At 44.0% G+C, this 18162-nt stretch overlaps 1 protein-coding gene across 2 annotated transcripts in view; it reads left to right on the top strand.

The window, feature by feature from the left end:
- Window positions 1-18162, top strand: part of SLC25A48 (solute carrier family 25 member 48) — a 183057-nt gene that overhangs the window by 139087 nt on the left and 25808 nt on the right. For both annotated transcript variants that reach the window (XM_040344745.1, XM_040344744.1), the window contains exon 6: window positions 10043-10176. In XM_040344745.1, coding sequence (XP_040200679.1) covers window positions 10043-10176 — 134 coding nt within the window. The remainder of the gene's footprint in view (window positions 1-10042; window positions 10177-18162) is intronic.

Raw genomic sequence — 18162 nt, 5'->3', positions numbered from 1 at the left:
TATTCTGTCTAAATATTTCTGGACCATATCACTTTTGAGCCATTGTGGATTTGGGGCTGTGTCACTCCCACCCCCATTTTGGACATGAGCTCCCCCATGCTCCACTGTATACACAGAGCTGAAGAAAGCATTTAATACATTTGCCTTCTCTTTGTTACAAGCTGTAACATGATTCCTGCCTTCCCGTTTTCTAAGGTCAAACCTCTTTAAGGTTCCAAAACCAAACTGAGATGTCAGGCCTATTCTAGGTCTGAATCAATTCCTGAACATTCGCTCTTTTCGCATGGAGTCAATCCGCTCAGTAGTCTTCACCCTACAAGGGGGAGACTTTATTGGCTTCAATAGACATCAAAGATGAATATATACATGTGCCAATTCTTCCCACTCACCAAAGATTCCTAAGGTTCGCAGTAGAACAGCGCCACTTCCAGTTGTAGCTCTACCCTTTGATCTGGCTTCTGCACCTCGGGTGTTTACGAAAGTTCTAGCCCCACTCCTGACAAATCTAAGGGCGCAGGGCATAGCGGTAACGGCATATCTAGACGACCTGCTACTGGAGAGCAGTCAGTAGCATGATTTAACCACAGTGTGCTCAACACGGTAAAATACCTAGAGCACATAGAAAAATACGTCCTTGCAGCCCCTAAGGGGGTTGGAGTATTTGGGCATGGTCATAGACACAGCCCAAAGCAGGATATTCTTACCCGAGTCAAAAGTCAAATCTATAAGAGAATTTTATCCAAGTAGTAAAAGCAAGGAAAACTAAACAAACTGCAGTTATCCTAAGCCTAGATGCGCAAAAAGCGTTTGATCGCCTTAGTTGGCCTTTCATGTTTGCAGTCCTTGCCAGATATGGGTTCTCGGGTCCTTTTATTCAAGCCTTGCAGGCTATTTATTCTACTCCTTCGTCTCAGGTTCAGCTTTCTTTGTGTCTGTCGCAGCGGTTCCCCCTTAGTAAGGGTACCAGGCAGGGGTGCCCTTTGTCACCCTTGCTGTTTATTTTGAGTCTGGAACCTTTGGCAGTGGCCATTAGGTTGCATCCGGATATTCGGGGGGTCCCGTTGCGACAGCGGGACTATAAGCTATCACTTTTCGCTGACGACATCTTGCTGACTCTCACCCACCCTTCTACCTCCTTACCCGCCCTACACAACACTCTCTCTATGTTTGGTGTTCTTTCAGGGTTTAAGATTAACCAGTCAAAAACGGAGGCTTTACCAATTAATGTCTCACCAGACATGCTTAGATCTCTCCAAGACACCTTCAACTACCATTGGTGCTCTTCTTCACTGAAATATTTCGGAGTGTATATCACATCCTCGTACTCTACTCTATATCAAGCTAATTTCCCCCCTATGTTTGCAGAGATAACTCGTCTCTTGAATCTTTGGACCTCTCCCCCGATCTCTCTCTTAGGTAGGTATAACGTTCTTAAGATGTTGATACTTCCTAAGTTTTTGTACCTTTTTGAAACACTCCCAACCTCGGTCCTAATGTCGCAGTTGAAACTTCTTCAGAGGCGATGCCTCAAGTTTATATGGAATAATGCCTCCCATAGGATTGCGCGGTCAGTAGTTTATGCTCTTAAAAATAGGGGGGGTCTGGCTGCGGCAGATATTATTAAATATTATTATGCCTCTCACCTTCGAGCACTAACTTCCTGAATTTCTAGAAAGGCTCCTTCCAGATGGGCTGAGATAGAGATGGGGATTACTACCCCAGTACACCCCTGTTATATGCTATGGCCTTCCTCTACTAAATGTATACCTCAGCTGAGATCCCTTTGTTTGGCTCCGATGCTTTTTACCCTTGCTATTTGGAGGAAGTGTGCAGAACGGTTCTCTCTTTCCTCCAAGTGCTCTCCCCTAATGAATGTGCTATTCAATTTCGGATATACCTGATGGTATGTCCTATGGGAGGATGTATCCATGGACTCAGGCAGGAATCTTTCAACTGCGACATCTTGTTCACCCGGTCACGCGTAGTTTCTTGTCTTTTCCAGACTTACAAGCAAAACATGAGCTTCCAGCCTCCCTTCTGTACTCTTACTTACAATTCAAACATTTTTTTCTTTCTAAATCCCCCTCACTCTCACTGGAGAAGCCCACAGATTTTGAAATCTTTTGTGCCGCTGGTCCCTATGAACCCAAACAGATTTCATCCATATATAAAATCTTACACAAAACACCCTTCCTAATGGAATTTACACATGGCTACATGAAAAATGGTAAATTATATTACAACGTCCAATCTCATTATTGGATTGGGGGAAAATATGGGCCACTACGTCTAAAATCTCACGCTGTGTAGTGCAGAGGGAAACTGCCTTTAAAATCTTGTTATTTTGGTACAGGACCCCGGATTTGTTGCATGCCCGTGACCCCACCCTTTCTAAACTCTGATGGAGATGCAACAGGTCTGGAGGTTCCCTTTTTCATATTTTTTGGGAATGCCCTCTCATTGGCCCTTTTTGGACTAAGATTCAAGAGCTTCTACAAAAGTTGTTACCCATCCCTATAGCTTTGTCGCCTTTACATTTCCTTTTGGGCCTGCCAATCTCAGGATTGCCTAAAGCTTTGCAGAAACTTATGTCCTTCATTCTTTTGGCCGCAAAGAGAGCAATCCCTAGGCATTGGCTCTCCACTTCCCCTCCCGCACTCCATCACGTTCTTTCAATCATAGCTGATACACGTAGGATGGAACATTTGACCGATAAGATTGAAGACACATCACCTCTTTTTAATAAAATATGGAAATTATGGGACGATTCAGAGCTTACATCTGACTCTATATATGAATCTTTTCATGATACTTGACTCTCATGGTGCCACCATCTGATTGTACTTTGTTTTTGTTTTCTTTTTCTCTTATTCAGAGCTAATAACTCTCTCCAAGATATGTTTACCTTAGGATACAGTTTGTTAAAAATGCTTTGATGATCCCTTGCTAAACATTGTTTTGCCTGAATATACCTGTATCCATGATATGTTTTACGTGTGCTCTGCTATGTATTACCGAAAGTTGAAATGCCTTTTCTTTTGTAATACGCTGTATGATGTTCACAAACTTCTATAAATAAACAATTAGAAAAAAAAAAAAAGTGAGGAAAGAACCGTCCATTTGTCTTTGCATAAAGTTGTTAGGGAAGATGGTGGCCTCTTTTGAGGCTGTTCCTTACGCCCAGTTTCATTTGAGACCGTTGCAAAACAGCATCCTGTCTGCTTGGAACAGGAGAGTCCAAGCCTTGGACTTACCAATGCAGCTGGCGTTGGGAGTGCGCCAAAGCCTCAGTTTGCAGAAGGGAAAATCCTTTATCCCAGTCACCTGGAAGGTGGTATCAACAGATGCCTGCCTTATGGGCTGAGGGGCAGTTCTGGAAGAGGCTACGGTCCAAGGAAAATGGTCCAAGGCTGAAAGGATCCTGCCCATCAATATTCTGGAGATCAGGGCAGTGCGTTTAGCCCTCAGGGCCTGGACATACAGGTTACAGGGTTGTCCTGTCTGGATACAGTTCGACAACGCTACAGCAGTGGCTTATATCAATCAAGGGGGTACCCGGAGTCGGGATGCCCAGAGGGAGGTGAACCAAGTTCTGGTTTGGGCAGAAAAACATGTTCCTTGCCTTTCTGCAGTCTTCATTCTGGGGGTGGAGAATTGGCAGGCATACTATCTGAGCTGCCAGCAGCTGTTTCCAGGAGAGTGGTCTCTGCACTCCGAGATTTTTCTGGCCATATGCCAGAGATGGGGTACCCCAGATGTGTATCTACTAGCCTCCAGGTTCAACAGGAAGCTGTACAACTTTGTGTCAAGAACAAGGGATCCACTAGCATGCGGATCAGATGTGTTGCTAATTCCTTGGGATCAATTTTCTCTGATCTATGCGTTCCCGGTTCTGCTCTTACCGCAAATTCTTCAGAGGGTCAAGAAGTAAAATAAACTGGTGATTCTGGTGGCTCCATTTCGGCCCAGAAGATCCTGGTACACAGAGTCGTAAGGATGGCGGTGGGAAAGCCTTGGGTTCTTCCACTACGCTCAGACCTGCTCTCGCAGGGACCAATATTCCGTTCTTCCTTACAAAGTCTAAATATGATGGTTTGGCTGTTGAGACCTACGTCTTGAAGAAGCGTGGACTTTCGGGTCCAGTTCTCTCCACTTTGGTTAATGCTAGGAAGCCGACCTCTAGGCTCATTTATTACAGAATCTGGAAGGCCTATGTTTCCTGGTACGAATCCAGGGGGTGGCATCCACAAAAGTATGTCATTGGTAGGATTGTTGCATTTCCACAGTTGGGGGTAGAAATTAAACTGGCCTTGAGCATCATCAAGGGTCAGATCTCGGCCTCAGTTTTCTTTTCTTTTTTTTTTCTTCAAAGACCAGTTGCTTCTCATTCCCTGGTCCGGGCATTTATTCAGGGGGTATTGCGTTTAAATCCGCCAGTCAAATCTCAACTGTGTCTGTGGCATTTGAAATGAGTTTTGTCTGTTTTACAAAAACAGTCCTTTGAACCTATATGCCATATTCCGTTGGCCCTCCTGGTATGGGAGGAGTTATATAGGGAGCAAACTTCCTGTTGAATTGATTACACCAGTGTCCAGCACCCGACAGTGAGATATAACCCATTAAGTAATTAACAAGCCTCTGTGTCCCGTGATGTACTCCAAGAAAAGGATTTTACAGGTAAGCTGTTATTAAAAATCCTGTTTTAAAAAAATGTCTACATTGAACCTCATTTGCAATGTAGTTGCCCACCCCATTAATTTGTTCAGATCTTTTTGCAAGGTTTCCACTTCCTGCGGAGAAGTTATTGCCCTGCTTAGCTTAGTATCGTCCACAAATACAGAGATTGCACTGCTTACCCAATCCTGCAGGTCGTTTAGGAACAAATTAAACAGAATTGGTCCCAGCACAGAACCCTGGGGGGGCCCCACTACCCACCCCTGACCACCCACCCCTGACCATTCCGAGTACTCCCCATTTATCACCAAACTCTGAACTCGCCCTTGTAGCCAGTTTTCAATCCATGTACTCACCCTATGGTCCATGCCAATGGACTTTATTTTGTACAGTAAACGTTTATGGGGAACTGTGTCAAATGCTTTTGCAAAATTCAGATACACCACGTCTACGGGCCTTCCTTTATCTAGATGGCAACTCACCTCCTCATATAAGGTTAATAGATTGGTTTGGAAAGAAGGATTCTTAATGAATCCATGCCGATTACTGCGAATGATATTGTTCTCATTACTAAAATCTTGTATATAGTCCCTTATCATCCCCTCCAAGAGCTTACATACTATTGATGTTAAGCTAACTGGTCTGTATTTCCCAGGGATGTATGTTGGGCCCTTTTTAAATATTGGTGCTACATTGGCTTTTTTCCAATCAGCTGGTACCATTCCAGTCAGACTGTCAGTAAAGATTAGGAACAATGGTCTGGTAATTACTTGACTGAGTTCCCTAAGTACCCTCGGCTGCAAGCCATCTGGTCCCGGTGATTTATTAATGTTAGGTTTCCAAGCCTAAATTTTAATTCTGTCATGTGTTAACCATGGAGGTGCTTCCTGTGATGTGTCATGAGGAAAGACACTGCAGTTTTGGTTACTGGAGCCCCCCTATTCCCTTGTGAAGACTGAGGAGAATAATAAATTCAATACCTTTGCCATATCCCCATCCTTTGTAACCAGATGTCCTTCCTCATTCTTTATGGGGCCAATGTGGTCTGTCCTTCCTTTTTTACTGTTTACATACGTTATGAATTTCTTGGGATTTTATTTGCGCTCCTCTGCTATATGTCCTTCATATTCTATCTTAGCCGCCCTAATTGCACCCTTGCATTTCTTGTTGCATTCTTTATAAAGTCTGAATGCCGATGATGATCCCTCCACCTTGTATTTTTTTAAGGCTTTCTCTTTTGCTTTTATATGCTATTTTAATATGCTCTTAAAGCATTGTGTTTGGGGGACTACACTGCGGGGGATTACACTGTGAGGATTACATTAGGGGCATTACACAGTGGGAAATTACATGGGGGGGGGTTGCACTGAGGGATTTACACTTAGGGGATTTACACAGGGGAAGGGGATATACTCCGGGGCATTTACACTGGGAGGATTAACGGCACCACTATTACCATTATATGCAGTGTTATATGGGGGAAAAAATATTGGGGGGGGTGACACTGGTTGTCACACAGGTTGCACTTTAAACAGGACCATCTTTGTTCATCTCAATTACATGGCGGATTGATTGGACTAGTAGTCAAATCAATGAAATAGATATAACATTGTGTATGCCATCTTTTCAGCTCACAGTGACAAGAACATTGCATTTTTAGCAAGATTTCTGTACTTGCTGAAAAAGTTCTTAGCCTGAAAAACAGGATACAAATGCAGCCACCATGACAAGCTGCATTATAAAAAAAAGATTAAGATTAAATACACTTTAGACAATCTAATATTTAAAAAAAATAAGTGAATCTTGGATGAAAGTTGTATAAATCTTGGGCAAAAACATTGATAAAAACAAAGCCTGCGATTTATGTTGGGACAGTGGTCCGGTACAGAGAACTCACAAGTGTGGAGCCAGTGCTCCCCGAGAGAGCTGGCTAAGGTCGGTTGAGCTTTTTTAGTTATCTCCAATGACATATCCCCAACAAAGACCTAGTGGAGAGTTAAGACCAAGGCACATAAGGGAGAGAGATAGTGAATGACACATGTGAGGAGCAGAAGAATGTTGCTTATCAATCTTTGGATGTGAAGTCATCAGAACCTGGGGTTCACCCCAAAGCCACCAGCCCTAAAGGAATGCCTTTGATGGACTTTGTATTGCACGGACACTACTGTAACTTTTTGCAGGTATGCTGGGGAAGCACACAGCCTGTAATAAGAATAGGGAATTGGGGCCTACTGAGTGGGTCTTAAACACATTTAGGTATGAAGACATCAGTGTGGAGTTGTTACCCAGGATAGCAGAAGTTTTACAGCAGCCTGTCGGTAGCATGTACTTATATAGGTAAAATGGCTTCTAGCAGTGAGGGAGATGTTGGAACCCCTTCCCCCAGTGGTCTGTCTCCTAACTGGGAATGGTAGTGAAAAACACTGGACAGGTGGATGTGGACAATGCTCAGTATGTCCCTCCTGGATGCAAGTGACAGAGAAGATGTACACTGTCACGTGGGACTCAGAGAATTACTGGAGTTACAGTGCAAATGTACATGGTGTACATTCATCTTTGAAAGTCCTTAAAGAGGAACTGCAGTCTGCTCACATAATTTGTAATAAAAACATCTTTGCCATTCTGAAGCTTCCCTCCAACCACTTTGCATATTATATTATATATATTGTGATTTTGTACTTGCCAAATATGCTGCAGGAATCTCCCTCCACTGAGTCTAGCTGCAACCATTTTAACTGTGGGCAGCTGAAGCTGCTGTCTGTTCATTTCCTGGATTTACACAGACACACAGAGGCACATTTCCAGCTCTGTAGCCTTCAGCTCTCATTGGCCCTCTTATGACTAATCCCCCCTCCCTTCCTATCAAACTTTCATGAGAGTGAGAGACAGAGCTTTTCATGATGTCATAAGCCTAGGCTTTTTACCAGACAAGAAATGGGAAGTATGTATAAGGCATTTGGGACAGAACCCCCTGTCACTGTGTGTGTTTTGGAGGGGGCTGTGGGCTGGCCTTCAACCCAAAGACTATGGCCCAGCAGAAAATGAGCGATTTAGGGACAAAATGGCGTTGGAATAATGTAATGGTGTCTCCATATACATTCTATCCCTTCTCCCCATCCCCCCTCTTGTTATTGTGTTTAATTATGTTAGGTCATGGCATGTAGACAAAAGATGTGGCGAAACATCCCAGTGGGGGATGTGTAAGGAGGGGCTGACAGCTTATCATAATCCCTTTTTGTGTTTCAACTGTAGTTCTGTTTGCATTTACAAGTATCAAGTTCCCATGGTTCTTCCTTGTCACCTACCCCCTCTATGACTAAGAGGAGTGTCCCTAACTGTGTTTAAAGGTGTATGTTTTGTACTTAATAAAGAGTTTATGCTTTGCATGTTTACCCCTCAACACTAGTGTGGTTTGCCTTGTAAATCCCCTCCCCCTGCTTCCTGCCAACCTCATTTCCTGTTGCCTGAGCATCATGAACCAATCCAACAAGTTAATTAGCATGTGGATAGGGGAAGGCTAGCTTCATTTATGAATTTTTGGGTTTTTGGCAGTGATGGAGATGTTGGAACCCCTTCCCCCAGTGGTCTGTCTCCTAACTGGGAATGGTAGTGAAAAACACTGGACAGGTGGATGTGGACAATGCTCAGTATGTCCCTCCTGGATGCAAGTGACAGAGAAGATGTACACTGTCACGTGGGACTCAGAGAATTACTGGAGTTACAGTGCAAATGTACATGGTGTACATTCATCTTTGAAAGTCCTTAAAGAGGAACTGCAGTCTGCTCACATAATTTGTAATAAAAACATCTTTGCCATTCTGAAGCTTCCCTCCAACCACTTTGCATATTATATTATATATATTGTGATTTTGTACTTGCCAAATATGCTGCAGGAATCTCCCTCCACTGAGTCTAGCTGCAACCATTTTAACTGTGGGCAGCTGAAGCTGCTGTCTGTTCATTTCCTGGATTTACACAGACACACAGAGGCACATTTCCAGCTCTGTAGCCTTCAGCTCTCATTGGCCCTCTTATGACTAATCCCCCCTCCCTTCCTATCAAACTTTCATGAGAGTGAGAGAGAGAGCTTTTCATGATGTCATAAGCCTAGGCTTTTTACCAGACAAGAAATGGGAAGTATGTATAAGGCATTTGGGACAGAACCCCCTGTCACTGTGTGTGTTTTGGAGGGGGCTGTGGGCTGGCCTTCTACCCAAAGACTATGGCCCAGCAGAAAATGAGCGATTTAGGGACAAAATGGCGTTGGAATAATGTAATGGTGTCTCCATATACATTCTATCCCTTCTCCCCATCCCCCCTCTTGTTATTGTGTTTAATTATGTTAGGTCATGGCATGTAGACAAAAGATGTGGCGAAACATCCCAGTGGGGGATGTGTAAGGAGGGGCTGACAGCTTATCATAATCCCTTTTTGTGTTTCAACTGTAGTTCTGTTTGCATTTACAAGTATCAAGTTCCCATGGTTCTTCCTTGTCACCTACCCCCTCTATGACTAAGAGGAGTGTCCCTAACTGTGTTTAAAGGTGTATGTTTTGTACTTAATAAAGAGTTTATGCTTTGCATGTTTACCCCTCAACACTAGTGTGGTTTGCCTTGTAAATCCCCTCCCCCTGCTTCCTGCCAACCTCATTTCCTGTTGCCTGAGCATCATGAACCAATCCAACAAGTTAATTAGCATGTGGATAGGGGAAGGCTAGCTTCATTTATGAATTTTTGGGTTTTTGGCAGTGATGGAGATGTTGGAACCCCTTCCCCCAGTGGTCTGTCTCCTAACTGGGAATGGTAGTGAAAAACACTGGACAGGTGGATGTGGACAATGCTCAGTATGTCCCTCCTGGATGCAAGTGACAGAGAAGATGTACACTGTCACGTGGGACTCAGAGAATTACTGGAGTTACAGTGCAAATGTACATGGTGTACATTCATCTTTGAAAGTCCTTAAAGAGGAACTGCAGTCTGCTCACATAATTTGTAATAAAAACATCTTTGCCATTCTGAAGCTTCCCTCCAACCACTTTGCATATTATATTATATATATTGTGATTTTGTACTTGCCAAATATGCTGCAGGAATCTCCCTCCACTGAGTCTAGCTGCAACCATTTTAACTGTGGGCAGCTGAAGCTGCTGTCTGTTCATTTCCTGGATTTACACAGACACACAGAGGCACATTTCCAGCTCTGTAGCCTTCAGCTCTCATTGGCCCTCTTATGACTAATCCCCCCTCCCTTCCTATCAAACTTTCATGAGAGTGAGAGAGAGAGCTTTTCATGATGTCATAAGCCTAGGCTTTTTACCAGACAAGAACGGGAAAAATGCTATAAAAATCACCCTTTTTTTTTATTTTAGGAGCCATCTCTTGGGGAACTGCTACTCCCATGGATGTTGTTAAGACTCGTCTTCAAGCTGATAACTTATATAAACAAAAATATAAAGGATTTAAAGACTGTATTTCACAAAGTTATCAAAATGAAGGTCTTCAGGTAAAGTACATTAGAAATCCTGTATTAATGTTACATCAGTGCTCTTGCAGAACTTGAAGATTGTATACATGTAGCATTTGAAGAGTTATTTGAACATACAACTGTCCCCCCCCCCTTCATTTTCTGTGACCTCCCAGAAAATGACAGCAGACCACATGCTGAAAACTATCAGGTTTGTATTGGTTTTCGTTCCCCAATCCATGCACTCAACAGATTGTCACACCTACCCCAACGCAGGTGTTCTTGCATATAGAAGCCCCCTTTCCCATAAGGCAAACAGGCCTGCCGGCACTCGGTTTCCCTCAGGTCTTGTACACAGTGCCTGGCCACCATGCCAGGGCAGGAGCAAACTGAGCAAAGAAACCAGGTACTTGTGGTTGTCAGACAGGCAAGTGGTTCTATGACAGTCCAGGTAAAAGGCAGGATGAGTTCAGGGAATAGTCCAATATCTGGTCCAATGTCAAACACAGGGAAATCCAAACTATTAGGGCAGACAGATGGGGGGGGGGGGCTTGATCAGGAATTACACACTTATCACGCTATCACAAGCATCAGACTGAAGGTTTAGCTTGCTTATAACAGGTTTGGTTTCCACCCAGAGACTGACCACATCAATCACCTTGCAGGGAGGAGCAAGAGCGCTAGATGCTCCTGACACAGATCATTTCTAATAATGATCTATTGATGTTGGGAGAATTGAGGTCTGGAGTACAGCCTTTTGTTAGTCACCATTGATTTAGACCTTCACTGATACCCATGGGCGTCCGCTCCATAGGGCAAGGGAGGGTGGTTGCCCCCCCCTGGAATCGCCAGGAGCAGGGCTGGACTGGCCCTGGGGCCGCTTTAAGCACTGCAGTGCTCTCCTCCCTCTGTCCTCGGCGCTTGTATTGTATGTCACAGAGCTGGGTCTGTGTGCAAGGTCCCGCCCCCCTAGTTCGGCTCCTCTGATATTTTTCTAGTGTTCCACATGAGGTTGGGAAGGTATCAGCGCTTTCCTGATTCAGTCTGCATGTATACAACGTTCCCTCTCCTGGACAGCGTCTTCCCTCCCCCCTCTCCAGTCATTTCTATCCTGCTTTCACTTTCACAGTGTCCCGATGTTTGTGGGAGATCACCACCTCGGCCCCCCCTCCCCCAGCCTCCTGTTATCTCTCCTGCTTTAGACAATCTATTCCTGCTCTGTATAGTGACCCCCCCCTCCTGTCCTGTGCTCTTCTCTCGTACCCCCTCCTCTCTCTACCTGCACAGCAAAACGGAGTGATGTTTTCTCCTGTCTCTGTGCTGCTGAACCTTCCTCTACTCAGCCCAGCCAACAGGTAATAACAGTGACACTTTCAGGCTTCATATCAATGCTAATTGTGAAGACAAGACAACTGTTATTTCAGATTCTATTTTTAGTAGGGGCCCATTCACAAGGGGTGCAAACATGCATCTCCCATGCAGGGCTGGCATTTATCAGCAGGGGGGTACATAGGTGTTGTGCACATCCCTGTGTCATCACCCCATTCATATCTACTAGGATGTGAGTCTGCATGGACACAGCCTATATGTATCCTAATATGACATGCAGGTGCTGGTCCCTATAGAAGTGAATGGGATGCTGGCACAGAGATGGCACACAATGCCCGTACATCCCTGTGCTGAAAAGAGAGGACACAGGACACACATGTCTGCACCACATGTGAGTGTGGGCCCTAAAGAATTAGTGTGCACGGAGGCTAGCTCCCCAGGCATACGAAGACAGGAGCTACTAAACCTGCCCATTGATGGATGGAAATGTAACGGGTCCAGCAAGGACCGGACAAGTTTTAATCCTTCTGTAGTCATTCTTGCTAAAGAGACATCAATTTAATGATCAACTTCTCTCAAGCCAGCAGAAATGTTTCTTTAGATTTGTAGCTCCGACATCGATGTCTCAGCGGAAAGGGTTCCCTTACCCACCTTAGTTGTGTGGATTGGGGGATCCATTCAATTTTTCAGACAAAAATAAAAACGTTTTTATCTATGGCCGGCCTCGAGCTTACCATACGTTATACAATCTGATTGTACAATATCTTTTGGATCTACCACCAACTATGTAGTACAAAGGCCTGCCTGATTGGATACTACTTAAATGAATTGTTTAGGTTGTCCATATATTAAATAGTTTTTGTAAATCTAAAGGAGATTGTGCAGAGATTGTACAATCAGATTGTATAGTGTATGCTATACCTACAGTATAGTGTTCTTGTGCATGAGTACTAACAGTGACAAATGTTTTCCCTGTTATCTTTATTCTCACCTATGCAGATTTGTTTGCCCAGGAACTTGGTCTTTGTGTCTAGGGTTGCACCAATACCTGTTTTGTACCAACAATACTTGTGCTCAAGTACTCGCTGATACCAGTTGCCAATACCTGCGATTTGAGCCCATACGAAATTACTGGGCTTAAATCGCAAAGAATCACATGTGATTTGAACAGGAATGTGGTGCGATTCCTGTCTGAATCACATGTGGTTTCCTGCACCACTCCTGTGTGAACCCTGGCTAAAGTCATTATGACAAGCCAGGGTTAACACAGGAGCAGTGTGAGAAAGAGCATGTGATTCAGACAGGAATCGCACCACATTCCTGTTCAAATCACATGTGATTCTTTACAGTGCGATTTAAGCCCAGTCATTTCGTATGGGCTCAAATCGCACCGCAAAGGTATTGGCAACTGGTATCAGCGAGTACTTGAGCACAAGTATTGTTGGTACAAAACAGGTATTGGTGCAACCCTAGTGTGTACCCAGCTTTAGACAATGTGTCCGTAGACTAGAGTTGTAGCCTACAGCATAGTTTCTAGTTGTCCCTTATTTAGAGTGCCTGTCCCTCTTCTGGAATCAAATCTATTTGTCCCTCATTCCGAAAGGTTCCTCTTAAATAAATATAAAATATAGTGTAGTGTTTCAGTAAAGGGAAAGGGGTGCTGTGTAATATAAAGGGGGCCAGTGTTGCAGGGTGCTGTGTAACGTAAAGGGGGCCAGTGATGCAGGGTGCTGTGTAATGTAAAGGGGGCCAGTGTTGCAGGGTGCTGTGTAACGTAAAGGGGGCCAGTGATGCAGGGTGCTGTGTAATGTAAAGGGGGCCAGTGATGCAGGGTGCTGTGTAATGTAAAGGGGGCCAGTGATGCAGGGTGCTGTGTAACGTAAAGGGGGCCAGTGATGCAGGGTGCTGTGTAATGTAAAGGGGGCCAGTGATGCAGGGTGCTGTGTAATGTAAAGGGGTCCAGTGATGCAGGGGGCTGTGTAATGTAAAGGGGGCCAGTGATGCACGGTGCTGTGTAATGTAAAGGGGGCCAGTGATGCAGGGTGCTGTGTAATGTAAAGGGGGCCAGTGATGCAGGGTGCTGTGTAATGTAAAGGGGGCCAGTGATGCAGGGGGCTGTGTAACGTAAAGGGGGCCAGTGATGCAGGGTGCTGTGTAATGTAAAGGGGGCCAGTGATGCAGGGTGCTGTGTAATGTAAAGGGGGCCAGTGATGCAGGGTGCTGTGTAATGTAAAGGGGGCCAGTGATGCAGGGGGCTGTGTAACGTAAAGGGGGCCAGTGATGCAGGGTGCTGTGTAATGTAAAGGGGGCCAGTGATGCAGGGTGCTGTGTAATGTAAAGGGGGCCAGTGATGCAGGGTGCTGTGTAACGTAAAGGGGGCCAGTGATGCAGGGTGCTGTGTAATGTAAAGGGGGCCAGTGATGCAGGGTGCTGTGTAATGTAAAGGGGTCCAGTGATGCAGGGGGCTGTGTAATGTAAAGGGGGCCAGTGATGCAGGGTGCTGTGTAATGTAAAGGGGGCCAGTGATGCAGGGGGCTGTGTAATGTAAAGGGGTCCAGTGATGCAGGGGGCTGTGTAATGTAAAGGGGGCCAGTGATGCAGGGGGCTGTGTAATGTAAAGGGGGCCAGTGATGCAGGGTGCTGTGTAATGTAAAGGGGGCCAGTGATGCAGGGGGCTGTGTAATGTAAAGGGGGCCAGTGATGCAGGGGGCTGTGTAATGTAAAGGGGGCCAGTGATGCAGGGGGCTGTGTAATGTAAAGGGGGCCAGTGATGCAGGGGGCTGTGTAATGTAAAGGGGGCCAGTGATGCAGGGTGCTGTGTAATGTAAAGGGGGCCAGAGGTGCAGTTGTGGAGACAAAAGAGATATTAAAAATATGCAGGGGGCACAGTGGGGTGTTTTTTACATTTTAACATGGGGGGTCGCTTCTAACCCCTGCCATCGGTCAAAGAAAGGGTAAAATGCGACTGTGTATTACCGCTGCCGAAGCGCCCCCCTCTGAAAATATTTCAGCGGACGCCCATGCTGATACCCATGACCTTTGCTTTACAAATGTTCTAATACTTTTCAGGGGATTACATTTTTGCATATGGGGTGTGGAAATGCCACAAGTATTATAAGCATTTACATTTTTAAAAAAGTTTTCATGATTTCTTATCTTTTATTGCATCACCTGCAGTCTTATTGCTGCCATGCCTGTCTATCTGCATGCACTTCAGTGATTGCTGCATTGTATTTCCATACTTCCCCCCTTCCACGCCCCCTTAAATGGGAATTATACAAAAAAATGATTAGTAAAACCCACAAGTGCTTTATTTAACACTACTATTCCTTTACTCTGGCTATTGAAATTTACAAATCTTTACACTATTTTAGAAACTCGATGAAAGATTTAGCACTGGGAAACACTTTTAAAAGATAAATATTGGATTTTTATATACTTTTTTATATAACTATATAGATTAGACAAAAATGAGGGGCAGATAAGGAGGGACTGAGGGTCTTTGTTCAAAATCAGGGACAGTCCCTCGAAATCAGGGACATTTGGGAGTTACGTATTTTTCACAGCAGGTTTCCAGTTGGTTACAACAGTGAACCATATATGCATTATGTGAGAAGCCGATATAGCAGGGTGGCAACACTGAAATACAGTCATGAGATGGGGACAGAGTTTTGTCCCAATATAACAGATACCTAAATGAGGACCTTCAATGCAGTGTCATCTGATTATATTTTAACCACTTACCCCCCGGAACATATTGCTGCCTAAAGACCAGAGTACTTTTTGCGATTCGGGACTGCGTCGCTTTAACAGACAATTGCGCGGTCGTGCGACGTGGCTCCCAAACAAAATTGGCGTCCTTTTTTTCCCACAAATAGAGCTTTCTTTTGGTGGTATTTGATCACCTCTGCGTTTTTTATTTTTTGCGCTATAAACAAAAATAGAGCGACAATTTTGAAAAAAATGAATATTTTTTACTTTTTGCTGTAATAAATATCCCCCAAAAATATATAAAAAAACATTTTTTTTCCTCAGTTTAGGCCGATACGTATTCTTCTACATATTTTTCGTAAAAAAAATCGCAATAAGCGTTTATTGATTGGTTTGCGCAAAAGTTATAGCGTTTACAAAATAGGGGGTATTTTTATGGCATTTTTATTAATATTTTTTTTACTAGTAATGGCGGCGATCAGCGATTTTTTTTTCGGTATTTCGACATTATGGCGGACACTTCGGACATTTTTGACACATTTTTGGGACCATTGGCATTTTTATAGCGATCAGTGCTATAAAAATGCATTAGATTACTATAAAAATGCCACTGGCAGTGAAGGGGTTAACACTAGGGGGCGGGGAAGGGGTTAAGTATGCCTGGGTGTGTTCTTACTGTGGGGGGGGGGGTGGCCTCACTAGGGGAAACACTGATTTTCTGTTCATACATTGTATGAACAGAAAATCAGCATTTCCCCTGCTGACAGGAACGAGAGCTGTGTGTTTACACACACAGCTCCCGTTCCCCGCTCTGTACCGAGCGATCGCGTGTGCCCGGCGGCGATCGCGCCCGCCGGGCACACGCACGGGAGTCGGGGGCGAGCGGGGAGCGCGCGCGCGCGCCTCCGGCGGCGCGCACGCGCCCCCTAGTGGCGGCTATACGATAGGACGTATAGCTACGGGCTCTCGCCCAGGAGTGCCGACCTGCCGCCGTATAATGACGGTGCGCGGTCGGCTACTAGTTAAAGACTACTTTCAGTTATGGACATCCAGTAGTGTTAGGTTAATCTATGCATAAGTAGCATAATTGTGAGAATGAAAAAGACATTAGCTGGTGGATCTAGACTTCCTAAGTTGGGATGATGCGCTGCCTGGACTGATTCCAGTGAGGTCAGCGAAGCGCCGACTTCAGTCCACTCTCCCCTGAAAACGGGTCACAGGAGTGAAAAATGAATTGCACTCTTGTGACTCATAGAAGAAACCCAGCCTAAAAAGCTCAGGCTGGACTTCTCCTTTAATAAGCATGCCTAAAGATATCACATTTTTAGTAAGGGGCATATTTTCCTGCTGAGGCTATAGCTGTTTATTAAAAAATTAAACTGAAAGACACTGTAAACCTTTTGGTTTTAGCACACCCAAAATGTATTTAGCTCTTTCAAACTAAGTGTTTGATTGAGATTTACATTAGAAATGTAAGTCTGGTGGTAGGGTCGCTCTAATTGCAGTTGAGGCAATTCTCAACAAGGGCTTAAATCTCTTACTAATAAACAATTGCTATCTCATGTGTAGCCCCCAGCTTTAATGTGGTTATTATCGCTACACTATCACACTTGCAGACATGCAGGAAATACTGACAGATAATGTGATTACAGGTATTTCCTGTACAAGAAAGAAGGCCTGTTCCATCAGTTCTTATATTACCTTTAACACATTGGCCACAGCAGTACACCATCCTAAAGTTTTATAAATGTTTTGTAATAAGAGTTGTATAATTAGAGTTTGCATATATACTGATGAGTCCTTGGTGAATATGCCAAATGTGAGCTTGCAAGCCCCAACTCAAATGGTAATACACTATGCTCATAAGAGTTACACTGTAACAAGGTATGAGAGAATGCTAGTTCAATGCAATTGAATGTATTCAGTAGTACTCAATGACAATTGTATTGAAGGATGCCCTAAAAATGCCTGCCTGACATGGGCTTTAACACTTCCACAGCCAGACTGCCAGATCTTTTTTTGCAATTTTCAGTTTTTTTTAGCTATTCTTCACTAATTTGCTGTGCAAGCTTCTAAAAGCCTCTGAAGCAGTATACACCAACCTGAGCATGTGCCAGTGCCTCCTAGGGCTCTGTACTATCAGTAGATGGACTGGGGACAGTAAAAGAAGGGGAGTATCAGAGAAGACATGATAAAACTGCCCTTTTACACAATGCAAAAGATTAACCCCTTAGGTTCCACAGTGAGTATAACAAGCATGCTTTACTGCATATACAAACAGATTTTATTGTTGTGGGATTAGTCACACTTTAAGGTTGTCATTACATCTATGTGTTGTGGTAACACACAATCCACAGTGTATTGCAGTGCTGTTCATTTTGAATAGCACCCCAATGCACCTTGCTAGCACACCTCATGTCAGCAAGGTGCAACCTTTATGTCAGCAGCAGTAAAAGGCTTTCCTTTTTTTTTACTTTTTTGAACTTCTTTTGAAACTTGTATTTTTGCTGTCACGTGAAGACTGATAACTCCCTATGTGACAGGAATCATGGGATATCATCAAAGAGGCTTAGGGTTCTCTGGATTCCATGAAGTGAATAGATGGCTCTAAAATGATCTTATTAATTTCAGCAAGGAACAGATTAGCTTTGTAAAGACAGAGATCTAAATAAAACCCTGATGCCAACTTGTGCTAAATATGTAGGTCAGGAGCTTGGAGATGGAAAACTGAGCATGAATGCGGAACAGAGAAACAAGTATGTAGGTGAATGAATGACTTCCTCTCGAGCAACAGTCACTCACAATCCCATCAAAATTGTAGAAATAAAAGAGTTGGCATATATCAGGGGAAGAAAACCAGTTCCTCTCCAAATATAGGGATTTTTAATGTGAGGTGTGTTGCTCTTAGTATCAAAGGTAGGCGCACAAAACACAAGGTTTTTAGTAGTATCAAAAATAGTTTAATTATATAAATATAAAATTTCA

This window comes from Rana temporaria, chromosome 3 (genome assembly GCF_905171775.1).
Source record: "Rana temporaria chromosome 3, aRanTem1.1, whole genome shotgun sequence".
In the NCBI taxonomy this organism is placed as follows: domain Eukaryota; kingdom Metazoa; phylum Chordata; class Amphibia; order Anura; family Ranidae; genus Rana; species Rana temporaria.
The sequence above is the reverse complement of the archived record's forward strand: the minus strand, read 5'-3'. Positions and strand labels throughout refer to the sequence as shown.